A 21,927-nucleotide genomic window follows, 5' to 3' on the forward strand; every position below is an offset into this window, starting at 1 on the left:
GTGAATTAAAAGGAAGGTTCAGACTTTTCTGCTCGGAACATGGCTCGATATGTTGTGAAATTTCTGGGTTCTGTTTGCTACAGAAGTAAGTTCATTCTGCAATTGTCACACAACATTTTTTTACCAAGCAATTATATGTTGAAATGAAACTAACTCATGAACAAACTGTCCTTTTCCATAGGCAAATCCTGGCAGCTGCCAAGAGGGCCGACCAAGTGGGGCACTTCCTATGGGTGGGCTCGGACACGTGGGGCTCCAAGGTGAGCCCACTGCTGCAGCAGGAGGATGTGGCTGAGGGCTCCATCACCATCCTGCCCAAGCGAGCGACCATCGAGGGTAAGAGCTCTTTGTCCACCTTCTCTCACCGCTTCTTGCCTCATTTCTTGTTTCCTGAAAACAAGTGGTACAAAATGGATTGCCTGTATTTGTTTCTTCTGTGTGTGTTTGTGTTTTTTTTTTATGGCTGTGTCTGAATGTGGTTGCGTTGGAAGGGTATAAAATTGACATTGAGCTGGTCTTTATCCCCTGGAATTTTCCTGAATGCCTGTGTTCCTCATCTGAGAACTACATGCTGTATCTGCTGCTGGAATGCTACTAGCAGTTATCTGCATCACCTTAAAGGAGGTAAACCAAAACGATGTTGATGCGTCATGTATGTATGTGGGAAGAGAAAATGCACTGCAGTTACATACCCCTCTGAAACACCAGGTAAACTCCATACCAAGGAAGTAAAAATTCACGTTCGAGTCAGCAGTCCTCTTTACTTAGCTTAACTGGTATTTTATTCAGATCAAGTGCTATACATATTTATTTATATTTCTTGTGCACTTTGCAAATATATGTATTTGTACATACGCATGCATCTATATAAAGATTATGAGGCACTTCTGTTACAGAATTCCTCCTTTTTCAGCACTTCTCCCTGAAGTCTTTGTCTGATCCGTCTTTAATTTGCTGTCCCCTCCGTAGAGATGCTAAACTGTCCGAACAGCTTCCTCTGGGCAAACCAAGCATGCTGATTAGAGCCCATGTTCTCCTTGACATGAAAAGGAAAAGTCTTCATAGACATGGAGTGAAGAGAACTAACTCCTCCATTGTGTGTGGCACGAGAGTCCCTGCATGTGTTACACAAAAATGGGCTTTGGTGCCTTCATTCACAGGGGAAGCAAACATTTGCATTCATCTTTACTGTGTGTACACTACTACCTCATTAGTTATTCTTCTCAGGTCTCTAATATTAAATTTTTGAACCCTAGCGGCATTTTTACATGTTATTTCTCCATAAATACGTAAAGTTGGTAGAGAATGAAGCGATTTGTTTCTGGAAAACACAGCATTGTAATAATCTTTCCCTACTGTTTGTATTCATCCCTGAGGGTTTCTGACAGAAAATCTTGAAGTCTGCCAACAGCACAGAAAGAAAAACTTTCCAAATGTGTTTGTTTTAAAATATTTTCCTTCTGCATTACACATTAAGCGCTTTGGACACAATGGAGTTTTCTTTTGGAAATAATGAGTTACAATGACAGACTGAAGGGATGCAGGTGCAGAAAGTTGGTTAAGTAACAGTTACAGATATCAGCACACGTAGTGCCTTGCAGGATGTACCTGCATTGAGCCTGTGCATGGCTTATTCCCTGACTGTGTTGGGCTTTTGCCTAAAGATTTTCTCATTGCATTCTGCACTTGCACTCACACAGTCTGCACGATTACTGTTTGTAAGGTTTGTGATGCTCAAATTATATTTTGCCTATACATATAATTGCATTCATACTTACGCAGTTTCTGCCATGCAGGCACGTACGTATTTTGAGGTCCGTGAACTGCATGCTGTTTAACAGAAAGGGGAAAACCATCAGCCAGAGCTTGGTGCCGTGCTGTGTGTGAAGGGAGAGGCAGAGCACAGTGTCCTAGAGCTGCAGTTCCAATGTCAATAGCAAATGATTCCTGCACACTCTGTGACCACTAGAAAGGTTCAGGCTGGTTCTTACCTTTTTCAGGTTCGTTCATCCATCCCTAATTACCATCTGTATTTGCCATCTGCTTAGCCCTGTTAGGGGGAAGAGTAAAGGGATGGTTATGTGCACAGAGTGCATTCCCCTTCTCCCGTGCAGTCGTTCTCATACCATCCTTCTCCAACATAACCCTCATGCCTGCCTTGCTGAGTGCTCCTCTTGGTGTGTGAAACAGTTTTCCAGAACTCAGTGTTTCTCCTTTCAAACCAATTCCATTTCTGTTTCATTCCCCATGAGAAGTATCCATTGACATCAGTTACTTACAGGAAGCAAGGACTCCTCAGGTGTTAACACTTCTTTGCTTAGGGAGGCTGTTACCTGTATGGATTGTCTTCCTTTCTTGCATTCAGACAGCTGTATGTTGTTTTGTTTTCCTTTCTGTTGTAGTAATTTCATTTGGCATTGAATCCAAGAGAACTAGAAACAGACAGTTTAACGTGGTTCTTTTATCATCCAGCAATGAACATCTGCTACTAAAATTTAGTAATGTATTTCTGTGGGAGAATACATAAAATAAATGAAATAAGAAGCCCTGGCTTTCCTTATAAATTGATGGAAACAAACTGAATTAGCAGAACAGAACTCAATTTGCCCTAAGGGAGGATATCTTGAGCAGTGCCCAGCCTGGCAGGCTCCTTTCCCTTCAGTGATGCTGCCGATGGCGCTGCTCGTGGGCTGAGGCACCATGAGGTACCAGCTGCCTTCTGCTGGGCTCTGAGAGAGCTTCTCTGGTAGGGCTGAGTAAGGGGGTTGCCCCAGTTTTACTTGAGAAACAGAAGCGAAATGCTCTTATGATTGACAGTTGTGTTAAAGATGAATTGTAGTATGTTAGAAAAAGATGCCCAGTCATTGGAAGCAAACAGCGGTGCAGCTTCCCCTTCTAGAAAATATCATATTGATATTAAGTAAGTGATGCTGCCAACCTCTTCTCACACTTTAGGAAAAAATGTAAGTCTGATAGGCCAGGAGAAGTTAAATTGCATTGAAAATGAACGTGCCATCATGTTAAAGCATACGTGGGAGCTTTGGATTATCAGATCTTTGACATTTCAAGAGCTGTTGATCACAAAAGTCGTAACCTGAAATGGTCAGTTTACAGAAAAAGGCTTTTTCTTACTACCACCCCTCCAGGCTTGGTTCTTACATGCAGAACACAGATGTGAAGCCCCAGACGTGTGGCTATTTGTCTAGATGCTTGATGTCCCCCTTGGGACAGCTTTTTCTTTGCCACAGCTCCACGGGGTGATTTAAGAAATTATTACATGAACTGAATTTGTTCCTCTTAAGTCAGTCTTAATATAGCCCGATTGTGTTTGATGTAATTATGCTGAAGGGATAAAGTTGCATCTTATTTGCATAATTGCAGTAGACAGTGAGCCAGAGGAAGTGCAAACTTAAATAGTAATCAGTGCACAGAAACTTGTGTGTTTGAAACAAGCTCCACGGCCAACTCCATCAGTGCATCAACTTCAGAGAAACAAGCAGGGTGTGCATGCTTTTGGAACAGCCACTGCAACAGAGCAGTGTATTCCAAACTGCTCCTAAGAAAAAGGCTTTAATGGTGTGTCTGCTGGCTCCTGGGCTCTTAGAACACCAGCCCAGTCCTGAAGCTGTGAGCTCGCTGCAGTGCTGCATGTAGTAGGGCTTGTGTTGGTGAGTTCCAGTTGTGTCTCGTTCCAAGTGTAGCCCTGTGCCATCACTGTGGGAAGGCGTAATGTAAGCACAGAGCAAATGGCATTGTTGGGATGTGAGGGAAAAAACAGTTTAAATGAAAGAGAAAGGATGTTTTTTTACATAATTGAAATTTGAATGGATGTGTTCTTATTATTATGTTCATTTTACATTGATATAGAAATGATGAACATCTGTGGCTCTGTGTTCGTGTGACATTCATGAAAACAAAAGCATGGCAGGAAAAAAGTCTGCAGAACATCTTGCTTCTCCAAAATGCATTTGGTGCAGTGTTACCTTCTGCTGCCGTGCTCCCCAGAAAGCCTTTCCTTTGTCCTTCCACTCAGCAGCGGTGTGAGCTGTGCAGGTGGGGGGGTTCCCATGTCAGTCCAGAGGTCGGGTAGCTGCTGGTCCTGGGGAGCTTTGGTGCTGTGAGGAGGAGCAGCTGAGGGCTGCAGGAAGAGTTTGGGTCGTTTTGAAGCAATGGTGCCATCAGGAGAACGGTTAAATGGGAGACACTGAGGCGAGTATAACGAGCTCCCAAAAGTTCGATCGCTGCAGGGAAAATGGAAGCACAGCGGAAAATGAGAAGAAAGGCTGAGATTTCAGAGCAGAATTGTTTCGTGCTCGCAGTTCCGCTGAGCTACTTGCCTTCAGACCAGCAAATTGCTGTGTTGGTTTTCCTTTCTCTAGGCATTGATGGCCTAAGAGAGCATTGTTCATTCGTCCTATTTTTCATTCCAAGCCCCAGAAGCATTGTAGGCTATTCAAAGCAGCCATAAACAAACAGTGCCAATGCTCCCTGCCCTCCTGTGATTCATCCCATTTCCAGCCTTGGAGCTCCCAAAGTGATGAACCACAACCCCAGTTCTTTGTGGATTTAAATGAACTTCTTCCACACTAATCTTTGTTAATCACAAAGTGACCTTTCAGTATTCTGCTGCCACTTTGCTTCTTCGTTTTTCAGTAGATTTAATAAATTTTAGAACATTTCCTCCTCTTATTATCACTGCTATGCCTAAATCTAATTATCCTTGTGAATTGCCCGGGGTTGCTGTTTTTATTACACCATATACGCATATATAAGAGATATCAGGATGGCCCTCTGATTAAAGACGATAAGACTTCTGGCCCAGACATCAATTAAAGTTCTCCCTGGCAGGCAGCTTCCAAGTCAGGAGTTCCTAAATTCTGTCCCTGGAGAGAAAGTTCTTCTTTCTGCCACTGATAAGAAAGTGTCTGTGCCGTGAGGGAAGGAAAAGCCTCATCCTTCTGGAGTAGATTTGTGCAGTATTTGCTGAATTAAATTGGGAAGGTTGTTAGATGCATCTACAGGCAGATGTTTAAGTCAAAGGACTGTGCGATACTGATGGTCTCAGGATGCAGAATGATGATCTTCCCTCCCCTTTCCCATCCTTTCTTCAAGTCTAAGTAATATCCACACTTCAGATTTTAAATTTGATGGTATCAATCTTCAGTATCCATTAAGATTAAATCTGGCTCATTAGAGCCCTTGAGCAGTGTGAGGAATAGAGAGCACAGATAACAGGTAGAGCAAGAGCATTCAGGATCTTGGTTTGGCATTTGGAACATGTTTCTGTGGATATTTATATGATGCCTGCTCTGAAAGTAATACCTCCTATATTGTGATGTTGGCCCACAGCATCAGAGGTGGATGTTGGTGGTACAGCAGTAGAGGTTGAACCTTCCCACACCAGTTTGTCGTCTATTTTGTTGCTGTGTGACAGTTGGCAGAAATGATTTGTCCGTAGTGGAAGTATTGCTTATGGTCTGAGGTCAGAGTTTGGTGCAGCAGAACAGTGACGTTCAAGCAGATGTGAAATAAATGATTCAATTCCAGCGAGCGCTGCATGCGGCTGAGGTTTGCAGTCTCATGAAGCACTCAGCTCTGAGGTTAACGGATGGCTCAAATTCAGCACAGGAAAGTGCACAGCTACTTGAAAGGGAAAAAAACAAAACACAAAAACAGAAGCATTGCAAATGCTGTAAACCAACATAAAACTGTCCTTGAACTGTTCAGTTGCTTGTCTTCCAAAAAGATGGTGAACTGTGCTTTCAATGGTTTAGTTTTTATTTCCAACAAGAGCTGTTTTGCTTCCGTCTCTGTTTGAGCAGTATTATATGTAGGAAAAAAAAAAAGCACTGAAAGAAAAGTGATTCAAGGAAAAAAACAGAATGAAGTCATCTCTCACAGTTTAATGGTTTCAAATATTTTACCTCCACATCGCCAGCCTACTGATGTAAAGAGCTGAGGGCTCATTTTGCTTTGTGTTACAGACAGTATTGAATTTTACCCAATATTAATGAACCCGGTCCTGCTGTCCTGTACTCAGTTACAGCCCCCTTTGCCCTGGGATGTTTCTCCTGGAGAGATGTGCTTGTTTTGTGCAGTGTTTACCCATCTCCTCCCTGAAAAGAGAAGAAAAAAATCATGCATCTCATATCAGCATTTGTAAAGTGACCGGTTTGGGATTCTTCTTGCTTACAGCCCATCTTAGAGTATCTTACAGTGCTGTGTGCTTCTCAAGGTGCTGCCCCACATCCCTGGGACTGAGCTCTCAGCAGAGCCCATCTCTGGTTCCCAGAGCCCAGCGCAGGTGGTAGCAATGGTAGTTGTGCTGCTTTGTGGTTTGGGAGCAGCGCTCTGTTTTAGATAAGTTTATCTGCATTCTTCCTGGGAGTAAATTGTATTTAGCAGCTTTGAAATTAAAATGCTGAGAGTACTCTGTGTTTGGATCTGTGAGGTGAGTCAATGCAGAGATGCTGGGAAGGTGGGTTTCTTATTTCACCCAGTACAGTTTATCAAATGGATGCTTTCAGTGGCACTCTGGGTCCCTTCTGACAAACGCTTTGTCTGGCCAAGTGCAGCTGAAGGAAGAATTTACCTTTCTGTTCTTCTGTATCAATCACTCAGCGCTTAAAGTCATTAGGTCTGCAAACTTGTTGAGAATGCATCTTTCCCAATGCTGATGAAGCCATTAATTGAATTTAAATTAGTTCTGTGGATACCTGGGAGCCCAGGACACACACAGCAGTTAAAAGTTTATTGCATATTGATCCACAAGTGTTGGGAAATCACTTTGGGAGGGAGGATCAGCTGTGGTTCCTCTGGCTGTTCCTGCCTCTGCCCCTGTGCTTTCTTACAAAGTGGGGCACAGTGTGCCAGGGTGGCTGGCATTGCCCACCCTGGCTGGGGGCAGGAGCCATCCTCAGGGAGGTGCAGGAGCACTGCAGTGCTTGGCTTTAAAGGGCTGAGATGAAGGCCCAGTGGAGAGGTTAATAGGTTCAAAGAGGCAATGCCTTAAGGGCAGCGTTTTTTTGTTGTGGTATGCAGATATAAAAGAGATACGAAACACAGCTTCTATAAAGTTTCAAATTAACATTATATCTGTAGTCTCAAATAGGTTTGAGGCAGTACCCTTCCTAAGGGCATAGCTGCTTCATGGAAAAGGAAGGTCTAATTGGGCCACAAAGAAGTGCCTTACAGCACAGATTTAGGGCCCAGTGAAAGGAACAGAAGAGCTCACCCAGCCCTTCCAGATGTGGGCTGTGAGATGGGCATCCCCTGACCTGACCTGTGGCTCACTCTGCAGATGCACGTGCTGCTCCCTTAGCTCTGTTTGGTGCATTCCTCCCTGGGCTCACGTTGGCGTTTTCCCTTCAATGTTCATGTGTAGCTGTTATTTCAGGATGCTGGAGGTTGTGTGGGTGGTTATGCTGAGATGCACATGCGTACACACCAGAGTGGCTGACACTGTAAGAAGAGAGAATTCTTGGGACAAAACTGTTGAGCTGTTGATCGCTGTTTGGGTCTGTTGTGAGTGGTCTTTACTTTGAATCAGTCTGAACTGCTCCTCCTAAGCCCAGTGTTCCCATCAGCGATCCAGCAATGAAGCTGCCTGTTGGGCACATCCAGGCAGGAATTTCCATCCATCCACCCCATCCCTATGAGAACAGTGCACGGCCAGCACACACGGCAAATGCCTGCTTCTTGTTCAACCCCCCGAATGGAGCATTAGGAAATTCTGTTGTTTTCTAGTGCTGTTATTCCCTGCTTCCATGCAGAGTTTCAAGACTCATTTGTTTGAATTCATTTTCCATCTGTTAGTAAAACTGGGAGGATTTCCAGGATCTGTAACATATATAGAAAGACTTTGCAGCCAAAGTTCCTCTTTCTTTGTCCCCAGGGAGGACTGTTAGGTAATACCAAAAAGTAAAGTGCAATCCTGAAGGTGTACAAAAGGCTTTTCCCATGATCTAAAAACAAATCTCACCATCTCGAAGCTAGGAAAGGATTCAGTAAGGTGTTACTTCATGTCAGCCGCTGCAGGAAGTGGTTTCCTTTTGTATGCAGTGACATTCTCTGGGTCTCTATTAGACCTTTTTTATTGATGCTTGATTTGCAGGGAGGAAGAGTCCCAGCATGGCTTGGCCAACCACTTCAGAAATACAGAAGAACCTCTGGCTGATCTGAGTCTTTAAGCATCTCACAAGTGCTGTGAGGGTGAAGCACAGGGGATGTCATTGCCCTGACACAGGGGAGCCCCTCCTGAGCTGCTGAGCAGAGCTGGCTCATGAGAAGTATAAAAAATAACGTTTTAGTTTGTCGTTCTCTTCAGGCATAGAAACAGGAGTCAAAAAAGATTTCATCACCTTCTCCCACTTGCTCAGAGCAGTTTGGCACTGGGATCGTGCCAGGCACAGCACTCACATTGTGGTTGCCTCTGCGACTCAGCACAGGCAGCACAGGGAGCTGAGATGATGCACCAGTGCTGTGTGAGGAGCACGAGCAGCCTCACTGCAGAAACAAAGGAGCAGGAGAGGTTAACATGTTTTTCTATCTCAAAGGATGATAACATTAGCAGAACATTCCTTTCACCATTCATATTTAATATATTTTAATAGTAAAGAAGGAAATTCAAGAGCATTCTGAAATAAACTGTATCTATCAGGTGAAAATAGCCATGCATCTAGTTATAAAAGCACCACTCTGCAGGAGGGCTGGGAGCCACAGGCTGCTTGTAATGGCACAGGTCGTTTGTCATCTCTGATGTTTGGCTTTGGCAAAGCAGAAAGGAGTTGTGTAGCATTTCCAGTCCAATGCCTGGTGGACATCCCATTGCTGCTGCCAAATCAGGGATGCCACTTGTTTGGTTGGAAGCACTGGTGGTTTGTCCTAATGCTGATTCCCACATGTGATGAGTTTGGTCCCAAGAAAGAGCTCCAAGAGAGGAACTTTGGCATTAGGTCCACAGACCTGACTGTTTATTTGCCTTCACAGTTATCACAGTGTTTTAATTTAGGAAGCTTCAGACACTGAAATTGAGGGCAGTGAAGTGCAGAATACAAATACAATCTGCTTGTGCCATAAGGTGATGGGAGAAATAAAAGGTTCCGTCATCAGCCGTTTCTACAAGGGTTATTTTTTGCAACAAGGAATTAAAATAACTTCATATTTTAAGAATTAAAATGAAAGAAACAAACCCCCCTGCCATCTGCTAAGCAGATACCAGTGCAGCCCATTGGAGGAGCAGCTGCACACAGAGAGGCGGCAGCGGAAGGCTCCCAGCCCTGCCATGGGTCCTGTGCTGTGCAGGCACGAGGCAAGGCAGGTCCCTTGGGACAGCAGGGAGGAGCTGGGACACACTGTGCCAGCATTGTGGGTGACCTTCAGGCACCTCATAGACTTGCTCTGATCTTTGCAGGGCCACGTCTTCTTCCTCACCCCCCGCCTGGCAGGTACAAGGTGAGCGCGTGTCTGTGGTGCTTCTCACATCTGCTCTTCTAACAACCTGCCTGTTTTACCAGAACGCCTAAAAATGTGGGTGTGATGGAGCGCTCTGTAGTACATCTTGTCCCATGATTACTTCCAGTCTGCTGTATTTACTGTGACACGTTATTTCACGCATTCACAAATTCATACGTCTCAGCGTTTCTTTATCTTTTGTTATCAGCTATTCCACCACTCTTTACAAATGGTAATGAGTATGAATTTCCTCTTTGGGTTCAGTTTTTGATACTGAAAGTAAAAGTTTCTTAATTCTCACAGCATGTTCTTTTCCTTATGCCATTTCTGAACCTCGGGGCCACTTAACATTACTCTCTGCCATGTCCTGTGACTCATTTATTCATCCTCTTTATTAGCAAGCCTGAAAATAAACACCGCTTCACAATAAATCAAGAGAAGCAAAAATAAAAATGTTTGAGCTTTTTATGAGAGTAAAATGCAAATATGGTATTTATGTTTGCAAGCGGCAAATGAATCTGCTTACATTATGCATTAGAAATATATTCACTGTAGGTATGACGTGTCTGTTAGCGGCTGCATGACCATCTATCTTGTCCTGTGAGAGCATCTATGGATGATGTGGGGATGCGAAGCTCCTCTGATGTGAGTGGTGCTGCTGAAGCAGGCTGAGCTTTGCTGGGCAGAGGAGGTCAGGCAGGAGAACACAAGCAGCAATGTTAGGAAGCGCACAGAGATCAGAAAGGCACTTGGTTTTGTTTGGTTGGTTGTTCTCTTTTCTTTTTGGTTTGTGTTGGTAACACTTGAAGGATGGTGGGCTTTTGGAAGTACTAATAGTTTGGGAAATAATACCCATAATTTCCCAAAAAATGATACAATGAATGCTAAAGTGCCCACTTCACTCACACTGGGCTTGCAGATCTGCTTTGGGAATGGGTTTTCATTTTGGTGTCTGTGTGATAATGCTCTAATGACACTGAAACTGAAAGTTATGTAGGAAAACATCCTCAGTGTGATCACGTTCCAGCTCTTAAGACAACAAAACCAGAGTCAGAAGATCATTGAATTTTTTTCTCCTGGTAAGGCCAGATAAACACAAACTTTTTGTCTCATAATTGAAATATAATTGCAGGATAACGTAGAATTATCCGTTGGCAAGAACAGACATCCCTCTGTGCCATTTCAGGTCATGCTGCCTTGAGAAAATAGATTCCTCTTTGGTTGGTTGTAGGAGCAGACCATGTGGAAAGTAACCCATTGTTGTGTGCGCGCTGCAGCCACATGCCTGCTGTTCCCAGTTTTTCTCTCCTGATATCTTCCCAATAACACTGATTCAGGTTTGGTGTGCCAAGAGCCCCCAGGTACACCCAGAGCCAAGCTGCAGTCCAGCAAAGCTTTTAACACCTATAGTTCTTCCTCCCTGTTAACTAAATTAGAACACAGTTAATAACAAGATTAATTATGAAAGCTATTTAATAGAGAAAAGCCATGGAAACTAATTATTTCTTCTTCAACATACAAAATGCTAAAAACCCTAAGATAAATCAAACTCCCACAGTGTTCTCAGTGTTGTAGTTCAACAGTAACTCACTGGGTTTGGTCCTGATGCAGCTCACCTTCCAAAAAGCAACTGAATTAGTATCTGTAAAAGGAAAGCAAGAGAAAAGAGTGGCCTCAAATTGATGATCATCACTGAAAAGAGAAAGGTGTTGCTTCAGCTGCTGATCAATTGCTTGTGGATAACGATTGAACCTAATTAGAGTCAGTGTTTTGCTATTCCACTGATAATATTCACCTGTAGTACTTACACTTCAGTGTATTCTCCTTGTGCTTCAGTACAATGCTTTGCTTCTCTGTGCTGAGCAATGCAGTGAGGTTTTTGCCTTCCTCCTTAAGTGACCCATACACAAGCATCTACAAGATGGTAAGCTCTCATGTAAGGTTCTGTGAACTAAACTTGTATTTATCTTTCCTTTTATCTCTCTTAATTCTTTCTTGAAGTATTTGGAGTGGCTTACTGTGAGTAGCTCTGCTGAGGAGGATGTCCTTTCCTCCTTTGTTTTCAAACATAGGTTGTGTTTCTTACTTTAATTCCTACTTTACATGATCAAACTTCCAAACAAAATTAGTTTGGTATGTAATGCTGGGAATTAATGAACACTTGAAAGCTACTGAGATCCCTTCTGTTCTGCAGTGTCTGATGCAGCCCTGCAGGCTTTGGTGCTAAAGGCCTTTGTGTAGAATGAGCCTGTTTGTTCTCTGGGTTGGTCTGTGGGCTTGTTATGTTCATGGCTCCATGATGGTTATACTCCTCTACTGCGAGCAAGAGGCGAGGACAGCATCAAAGTGATTGGTGAGTCTTAGGTAGAAAGATGGTAGGAATGTTTTTGTTGCATTAAGTAGTAATGCATGATGGAGATACCAGCATTGAGGGAGCCATGCTGCAGAGCTGATGGTGGCTTCGCTCTTTGGAGCAGAAGGCTTGGATGGTCCCTGGCTCCTGTGCACAGTTGGCAGTGGGTGCTCATGATGTTATGCTGGGGCTGGAAATGGCTTTTGTGGCCTTGCAGCTGCAGTGAGCAGTAGCTAAATGGTGAAATGGCCTCTCCATGAAGGTGTGGGGTTTGTTTGTTTTCTTTCCCTTTAGGATGTTGTTACTGGACAAACTCCAGTATGAATGAAGCTCCTTAACACCAAGGTAGCATTAAGAAAAAGGCATCCTTGGTCATGGTGCCGGATGTATGGGGAATTGCTCCATGTAACATGCATAGCCAGGAGCTAAAGCACAGATAAATACATTCAACATATGTGAATATTCATACAATTTCCACAAAGTGCCAACCTGTGCGTAATAATAACTACTACTACTGGTATGCTGTGTAAATACAGGGTTCTTGCGTGGGGTCTTTGGTGGCTGTGAGGTGCTATCCAGACTAAAGTTTGTTTGCTAAGTGGGTCAGGTCCCATATTTGGTTAAGAAATTGTTTACAGTAAGAAGCCAACAATCACTACAGTAGCCGAAAATTTCCCTGTGTTTGAGTAAATGTTTGGGCTTGGTGGGTTTACTCTGTTGCAGATAGGAAGCAAAGGAGCCGTGTTGGTTATAAGTGCCCCTCTGGACCTGGCTGATGGGGCTGACATGCTGCAAAATAGGATGACTTCAGTTTGGAGGGGCCCCCAGCCCGAAGGTGACGGTGTTTTGGGCACTTCTGTGTTATACTCTAAGTGTGCCAACTAATGGAAGCTTTCATACGTGGGGCTAAGTACAAAGTCTAATATAATACTAAGGCAATCGAATTTGTGGAAGTAAATTGGTGTACTTGATTTAAAAAAATCTACATCATACCTGAATTCCTTCTTTAGTGACTCCTGGGAATTGAAATGATGTTTTTAGCTTTGGCAATGATTTAAAATGCTGATGTGTCAGTCCCTAAGGAGAGAATACTTGTCTCGAGTATTGCCACTTGAAATTTTGGGAAGCCACACAGATGTTCATCTCCTCATTATGGAAATAATGTATTTGGTTAATGTGTTGGTATGAAGAGAGGGGAATACAAATTATCTTGCAACTTGAGAGCCATTTAAAAGTTCCCTTATGTTCATGTTGCCTTATTCAACTCTGCAAAGGCATTTCTGCTGGGAGATACCCTGCAGTCTCTCTGCTCTGCAGGGTCACAGCCCTGCTGCCCCGTGTCCCAAGGCTCTCACTGTTGGCTTGGTGAGGGCTGTTTGGTGGCCCTATATCTGCCAGGGGAGTTACTGCTGTATGATGTGGATCTTCTCAGATCTGTGTGTGGTTCCTTAGAGACACAGCTGGGGTTTCTGTGTGCAGCCTGCTGGTTTCTTACTTGGGAAAGTGGGAAAACAAAAGCCATGACCTCAATGTGTTACAGCCATTATTTCTATCTAAAACTGAAAACACAGAATTGTACAAATCTCTACAATGAAAATTGACTATTGCAGCCAAAGCCAGCATAGGGTGGGATAACCCTGAGACAGGGAGAGGAGGGAAGGGAAAAGCCAGCAGGGGTGATCAAAGGATGAGGATGAGGTGCCTAGAGGGTATTCTGCTCCTGGAATATTTAAATAGAGCTGGAAAGTTTTCTTCTTGTCCCTAGAATATTCTTGGTGTTTCAACTACAAGTGACTGGGGGCGATGCAGGAGATCCTGTGGGGGACTGAATCCTCTGGCTGCAGAAATCTGACTTATTTTTATATTTGCCTTTTCACGTGTCAGTCTTAGTGCTTGTTTTTGATAGCACCTTGCAGTTTGACATGACTAATGTGTGCAGCTGGAGTGAGTGCTGCAACTGTGTTAGCAGCATCAGCTGAGGAGGCTGTCGAAAAGGAGGGACTGGCTGTTATTCTGTGCTGCTCCCATCCTTGTGTGCTTTAGCTGGATGGAATTGTTAAGACCTGATTACAACTAAGAAGTCAGTTGGTCAAAATCAAGGAAGCAAATCTTTTTTCTTCTTACCCCACAAAAAATAAAAATAAAAAAAAAAAATAAATTAAGGGCATGAGTGTGATGGGCATCTCAAGTAATACTTTCTCAGGGATATTCTCTCAAGTGGAACTTGAAAGTAAGATTATGAGCATATGCAGTAGTTTAAGAAGTTACCCAGCCGCTGTGCTCAAGCACTGGGTGAGCCCTGCTGACCACTCACACTGGGATGTGCTGCAGACATACTCTAAGTGGCATTTCTGTAGGGAAAAAGATCCCGTGTTAAACAGCAATCTGAAGGAACATTGATAATTTTACCCTGCTGGTGTTACCATCTCAGCAGTTAAAAAAAATAAAGAAGAAAAGAAAGAGGAGCATCTCTGCATGCCTGGTTTGTCTGTATGGGACTGTGCACACGTGTGTTTGAGGATGCACAATTACATTTACACGGGGGGTGATTAATCCTGTTAGCATGGTGACCTCAGCTATGCACACACACATACAGGGGGACAGACTCAGTGCTGAAGGAACTGGTGAGTGACAAGCAGTGAGTGCACGGCCTTGCTCTGTGGTGGGCATGAGGGCTTTGGCCCCATCAGCATGGATGCTCTGTGCAGGGGGAGGTTTGTGTTGTGTGCCCCATAGCACCGGGATGTGGCCCCTCTGTCCTGCTGTCACCCAGCCCGCTGCATTGCATGTTCTGCTTTCGCTTATGCACCCATCATGTTTGGGGGCTACTCTGGTTGCTGCATTAAAATGTAGAGAGATGTCTGTAGTTTTATCCGCGTTTTAAATTATGCAGGCAGATGACTGGAGTTTAAATGCTTTTAAGGATGTGCAACATACATTTTGCTGCTGCTATCAAAGGGAAGGAACCACTCCGGCATGTTCTGCATTTAGACTTTCTGTATCTCTCTGATTTCACTGCTTTACATTATTAAAATGAAACAGGCCATCTGTGGAGCAGGGAGGAAGGGTGAGAAGGAGGAATGAACCCAGAGAATAGCAGGGAGGAAGGCTTTGATGCATACGAGGACATTAGTTAGATACTTAATTGCAAATAAAGTATTGAAATAATAGCTCGTGCTTTGTGAGTAACTACCAGTAATAGGAAAGAGCGACCTGCTTTCTGCACCTTGGCCTGACTTCACTCTTCTTTGCTCCCTGCCCTGACTGAGTCCCTGTTTCACTTCATTGCAGTTTTGCTGCTGCTGGAGGAGATCGATGCGAAAGCTGATCTAGCTTCCAGCCCAGAAAGCAGCTGATAATTTCAAGGCTGGCTATGAAAGTGAGTGGGGAAGAAGGCTATTATCTTGTTACTTTGTGATAGAGCTAGTAAAAAAATGTGAAGCATTTTACCCCATCTTCAGGTGGGAGGTAAAGAGAATACTTCCAGGATAAGGCCCTTGCAACACAAATATCCCATTTCTAATAAGAGGGTAGCAGGATAAGGTGAATTACTGAGAAGCATTCTTTTTCTGGATATATTCTTAAAGCTATTTGGTGTTAGTCTTTACAGCAGTTACAGATCCTTGCTGGCAAGAGTGGGCTTATGTGACTGCACATTCCACTTCATAAAAGAATTATTCATTCCAGCAGCAGGAGTCGTTTGAATAAGAAGTGGAGTATTCAGCTGAAAGGAGAGCTCAGTGTACATAAAGCAGCCTGGTGACTTACAGTGATGTCAACTTAGAAAGTCCCTCTGTGGCTTAAAATGCAAAAATCTCACGCATTATGAAGTCTGCAGTTGTTAAGAGGGAGAGACTGCAAGTCATCTTCATCTTCTGCCCTGTAACAGCTCCCTTGCTCTCTGAGGCATGGATTTGGTCTTTTCCTTTTGATAAAGAAAGCAGTGGTTCCTTTTGGGTTAAAACACAATCTCCTGCTCCGGTAAGGGGATATATGCCAAGGATTGTAGCAGCAAGGGATAAGGATCAGCGCTTTATTGTATGTGTCTCTGGAGCCTGCTGCAACAGGAAGAAGCTCATTCTCAGCTGATACAGCAATAAAATCAACAATAGAATAAATAAATTTTGGATTTTCCTCTAACTCTTATATTGATATAAATGGGAGCTTTGTGACACTAAGAAGTGCCTGAAGGCCATGAAGTGCAGAATAATGAATAATAATATACTTGTGTATTTAACCTTCCTACTGCAGTGCTGTCTAGACACCGCCTGGGTCATGATCTCATTGTCATGGCAGCTGTATAATTTCATAGAAGTGATAACAATGATACTTAGCTAACATACATCTATTTCCATAATAGAAGCTTTACAGCTTAAGCTCACAGATTTGCCCTGGGCACTGTAAGCTGGATTTCCTTTCTCCGTGATGTATGTAGTGTGTAACAAAAACATTTCAGATGTGGCATCAACCAATGAACCCTTGTCAGTGTTTCAAACTGTAACTGTTATAAACATGGTTTGCTTTTTTTGCTATGAAGGAAGTTAACAAACCCACTCCATGCTTTAGTCCTATTGAGGAGGTCAAGAAAATCTGTAAACTACCTTAACAATTCCACCATGCTACGTAGTGGATTGAGCTATGTAATAAAAGCAGAAAAAAGACTGGCTGCCTTAAAAATCGATCTTATTGTTCCATCTCTAATGCTTTTATCCCAGATTTAATGTTAGTGAATTAAACCATTTTGGCTTGAAGGCTAAGGAAATTGAGTAGCTGCTCTCAACTCACGTGGCATCAGTAACCGCAGTAAGTGGCGACTTACTGGCTGGGTGAATGGAATTAGTGTAGCTGGCCTTTATTAGAGTGGACATGCTTTGGACAAAGTAGAGGAGAATAAAAATGATGTAAACTAATAAAAACTGCTCACAAAATTAGGTCAGTCATCTGTTGTATTTGCTCACAGACCACGTGGTCTGAGGATGAAAACACTTCAGGCACAAGAGAGATGTGTTAGGTCAAACGCTCTTGTTTTATTATTTTCCTTATTAAATAACAACCACTGATGACCTGACTGCCCTCCAAATCATTACTGATGCATGAAAGTAATGCTTCACAGCATGTAGCAATGATGTGGTAAACAAGAAGTGGCATAGAAGGCTTATTTAGGAATATCTTCTTCATTCACACTGATAATGCATCGCCAATGTGGATATTCCCAGACCAGCCTGCCCACAGTTCCTCTTCTGGATACTAGAAACTTCATTTGGATGTTGCTGGCTTCACTGGAGCCAGTTTAGTGTGGGCTCCTAGGCAGGTCTGCTGTGGAGCGGGAGCATCTCTCCACACTGTCCACTCTCTCCCTATTGGTATTTGTCTGTTTTCCCCATGATAACCACCTTGTCTGTCAGCTTGTCTTTTCCCCACTACTCCCCTCCCTGCCGTAATGCAGCTGACCATGGAAAACCACGTAGTTAGTCCTGGAGCCTGGTTTAGCCTCCAAAGCACGTATAATTCCCTTGGCCACTGCTGCCAGGGAAGTGAGCATTATGCTTCCAGGCAGAAAATGGGCAGCGTGTAAGATCAGACGGAAGGAGAGATGCAAGATTAATGTTAGAAATAAATCACTGGGGGATTCTTTGCGTAAAATGCAGCCACAAGTTAGCAAGCCTTATTTTCCACTTGAGAGTGAGCCGCAGCTCTCGTCATTGCCGCCTCCTCGATGCAGGGGTGTCTTTCTTCCTTAGCAGTGCCTGGGCCTGGAGGACCTTGCTGAGAAGTGATGAGGTTGGATCACTTGCCTGGGAATCTGGTCCCTTCCCCTGCACCCTCTCTCTAAAAAACTCTGTGTCTTCACCATATGATTAATTGATATATTAATCCCCCAGGGTAGAAAATAAACCCATTAGGCAGTATCATCTTTCTCTGCGTAAGAATAACAACTTAATGAAATCACGGGGATTTAAAGTAATAAGACATATTTTCCTTTGTAAAATCTCATAAAGTAACTATCTACATCTTAGAGGTATCTGCTGAAAAAGTAATTTTCTTAAATATGATGTATGGGCAACATTGGGAAATCGCTAAATCTTGCCACGCTGGAGTAATACTTGGCCATGTACAAAAGTAAGAAGTGATTATTCATACTTGTACATTTAAGCATCCAGCTTTTCTATTGGGTCATCCAGTTCCCTGAGCCCCTGAATCCCAAACTCTTACTCCTGTGCACAACGTGCTGTATTTAAGTTGTCTTATTGGCTTCAGTTCAAAAAGATTAAGTTTAAACGCGGGCTGAAAGTCTGTTGCTATTATAGAGAACGTGTTTGCATGCATTAAATTTTAATGGTTTCTGAATCAGTAAACCTAAACAAATAAGTGTGTGGAATTAGGTGTGTGTTTAAGATGTCCTCTGATTTAAAGCCACAGGCTCTGATGGAGCTGCTTTTGTTAACAGGACAGCTGCTTGGTATGTGGGAGGTGTAGAAATAGTGCTGACTAAGGGACCTGAGATGACATGTTTGTGCATCTTTGAGGCAGATTCAAGTTTGGACTTTTCCCAAGAATTAACAAATTACAGGTCAGGCTGAATATAGTGCAGAGTTACTTAATCCTCAGTGACGTGAGAAGTGACTGCGTGTAGGGAACCTGCTGTGGTGGGGAGGGTGCACTGGGTGATCTCCAGGCATCCGTGCTGGGAGCAGGGGTGACAGGGGGAATCAGCCATATCTGCAGGGTTTCTAAGACAGGTGTTGCAGCAGCTCTATTTTGTATATAATTGCATCATTTATAATTCCCATCTGAAGAAATTCAATCACTTCAATGTAATTAGCCCAAGCAAATGTGCTGGTAATGTGATATGCAAGATGTTGGAGTGCTAACAGGAAGAAAGCTGTCAGATGGACACCCAAGTGTGTGATCCTGTCGGGTGAGGCTGGGTACCACCCTGGGCTCTGGGTGGTAAAACACTGTAGGAACTGCTGAGTGGTGACCTGTCACTTGAAATGGTTCACACCCAATGCAATGAAGGAAATAACATTGATGTTCTGTATTGACACAAAAGTTGTCAGCCTACTGAAATGGAAAATATGTTGATTGTAATCACGGATGGAGATGAGCTGCTAGAGTCCGAGCTGTTAAATAAACTCATAGTGACTAAATAGTGACTAAATACGTATGGGTTACCTTATAATATGGCACATACATATATATATATTATATATATATATAATGGCACATATCTTTGCATAGTCCCACCATAGTCTTACAATTAGTGTTCAAAACACTATAATGCTGAACACAGACTGCTCTTCAATGGGTCACAGAATTCATCATGGGATTTGTGATGTTTAATTCTAATCCCTGGCCAGGTTGGTTGCAAGGCAGCAATACTGCCACCCTGGCAAATGATGGACAAAGACTGGATGACAGAATATTTAGGTTTTGTTTACTTGTTAGCCATGCATCTAATGGGATGTTTATGAGGCTTTCAGATTGATCCTTTTTCCTCTTAATTGAAAACCTTATTTTTCTTCCGGATCCCTTCTTAAAAATTGCCTTAAATTGCATTTCATACAATTACCTGCCCAAAAATAACAGTGGGAGAAACATCGAATGGTGATGATTGCAGTCTGAAGTCACAAGGCAACGAGTGTGGTGTAGGTTTAGTTCAGACAGTGGTAATAACTCCTTTTGTCTGCATTCTTATGAACGATGTGATGTAGGGATGGGGACAAAAGCCAACATGGAGTAACTCACCCGCATTCCAGGAGCAGTGGGATCTTACCGAGCATTCCAACCCAACCTGTAAATAAACTGGAGCAAATCTGATTTACTGTAAGCAGGCAGAGTTTGGTTATGATGTTGTGTGATATTCTGTGTCAGAAACAAGTGGGTGCTGAGAGTTTTGCGCAGCTCTTAATGGACACTTGGCCTGCTGCTTACCTCTGACCCTCTGTCAGTCACTTGGCTGCTTGGCTTGGTCAGTAGAAAACAACGATTAAAAATGTTCATTATTTAATAGGGATCTGTTTTCCTTCTCGAGTGTGGGGAGGGATCATTAAAAAAATCAATGAGAATGTTATTATTTGTTATTAAGTCTGTAAAGGTTTAGAGTAATTCTCTAAATTCTATTACAGTTTTATCAAGATGTATTGATTTTATCTTATTAAGCTGTTGAGCACTTTTCATAGAGGTCACTTACTTTGGAACATTGGTCAAGTATATTGTTTCTCTTTCCAAGATCTATTCATTGCAGATTTTATGGCCAGAGATCCCCTTTGAAATACTCATTGAAACAGTAATAACATTAATACAGGTAGGTTTACAAGAAAGCAGGTTTAGTTGGTATGCAACAAGGAAACATTGGAAGTGCTCTTAGATTTTGGCTTTTGTCAAACAAGTGTTTTCCATAGGATGCTTCAGCTCAGAAGATTGATTTCCTTAAACGATGGGAATCCCAGTTATGTACCTCCCTTGGGATGAATACACAGCTGGAGCTGGTATTCTCCAGGGGCAGGGGGTCTCTGTCATCACAGCTCTGCTTTTTTCCTGCAGCTTTGTCCAGTTTTACTCTGGAAAGTTTTCATTTCAAACTGCAAAAACAACTCTAAGGGCTGGACAGCAATGTTGAGATGCCACACGTATCCCGGGTGAGTTTGCAGTAGTGCAACATACAGCACTGAGGCCTTCTATCCCATGTTGTTTCGCTTGCAGGTTGCAGTCCTTGTGCTGGTCATCAGCTGTGCAGCACAGCATGAAGCTTTGGGGGCACGCTGCTTACAGCTTGTGGTTGTTTGGAGGCATTCTGGTGTATTTTTTGCAGAAGGGGCGACTTCCAGCGTGGGTGCAGACAACACTGAAACTGCTTTCAGCCTGGTTTTGGAAGACCCCAGTACTTACTTCTTTGGAACCAATATACATTATGCTTTATGAGCTTTGGATGCGCCTCGCAAACAGTAGACTCAGAATTAGGAAAATGTGTTCTGGTTGGGTTAGTAGGGCACAGAACTAATACAAGGAGACAGGTTGACCCCACTCCTCATTTTCTTCCTTGTTTGAAAACATCTGTTTACATGCCGTCTATTTTTATCCCATAGTACATGGGTTGCTAAGCTAATTTAATGAGGCCATATGTTTTTCTTCTGCCTCCATTTCATTGTGTGGGGTGCCAGATTGAGTCAATTTACCCACTTAATTTCAGAGAAACAAATTGTTGGCTATGGTGCAGGGTACTATTTTTTCTCTTTCAATGGGATATGTACTTACTGTAACTCTTAACTCTGTAACTCTCGGAAGAGTCAGAGATAGCAAAGTACTTGTAAGAGCTCTTTCCTTACTTCCAGCCCCTTTTGCTGTGCAGCGCAACCTTCAAAGCTTTGCAAGTGAGCAAAACAGAAAAGTTGAGATTTGCCTGTTTGGTGGGTCTGCACTTACCCTGAGCCTCTTCTTGTACAACCAGACCTTTTCAAGCCTTCTTTATTTGCGATCTTCTTTATACGGGCTTCAGATCATTGTGGTTTTTCTATGTGATTCTGTGTGATAGTTTGAATACTTCAGCTGTCTTCGTAATAAGAGGCAAAACTGCCTTGCAACCAGAACTTGAAATCTGATTGCAGTTCTGGAAGATTATATTCAAAACAGTGAATCTAGGCTGTCTCCTTAAGCAAAAGCTCTCATGTTGCTCATTGCAGACTAAAGACATAACTTGAAAGACAGAGGAAAACTCCGCTCCGCCAGCAGCGGTGATGAATATCCTGCTATTGAAATACACTTGCTACAAGAATTATGTAACTCTCTGAAGAGAATGAGCACAGCCCCCTTACTGCACAGTGACTGTCAGGTTTGGGAAATGAGTATAATGATGCTCAGAGTAACAGATGAATATATCTGCTTTGCCCAGCAGTGCCTCCAGGCAGAGCTCTGCGCTGAGCTGGCTGGGAGGGCCAGGTGCTGCTGATGACTTTTCAACTCATCTGTGAAACTTCAGGAAGGAAATTTGTCTTCATTGTGCCTTGGATTTCTTTGCTGGCATAGCTGGAGTGGTAGTGTTGGCCAGGAATAAGAAATAAAAGGTTTTAACTTAAAATGGACAAAGCTGCAATATCAGTACTGCAAGTATCAGTACTGCA

The 21,927-nt window shown here is 43.1% G+C and overlaps 1 protein-coding gene across 6 annotated transcripts in view; it reads left to right on the forward strand.

The window, feature by feature from the left end:
- The window catches only part of GRM7 (glutamate metabotropic receptor 7), a 211,397-nt gene that overhangs the window by 107,352 nt on the left and 82,118 nt on the right, over positions 1–21,927 (forward strand). For all 6 annotated transcript variants that reach the window (XM_032447244.1, XM_032447245.1, XM_032447246.1 and 3 more), the window contains exon 4: positions 182–336. In XM_032447244.1, the coding sequence (XP_032303135.1) occupies positions 182–336 (155 nt within the window). The remainder of the gene's footprint in view (positions 1–181; positions 337–21,927) is intronic.

Source organism: Coturnix japonica, chromosome 12 (assembly GCF_001577835.2).
Source record: "Coturnix japonica isolate 7356 chromosome 12, Coturnix japonica 2.1, whole genome shotgun sequence".
NCBI classification, from domain to species: Eukaryota; Metazoa; Chordata; class Aves; order Galliformes; family Phasianidae; genus Coturnix; species Coturnix japonica.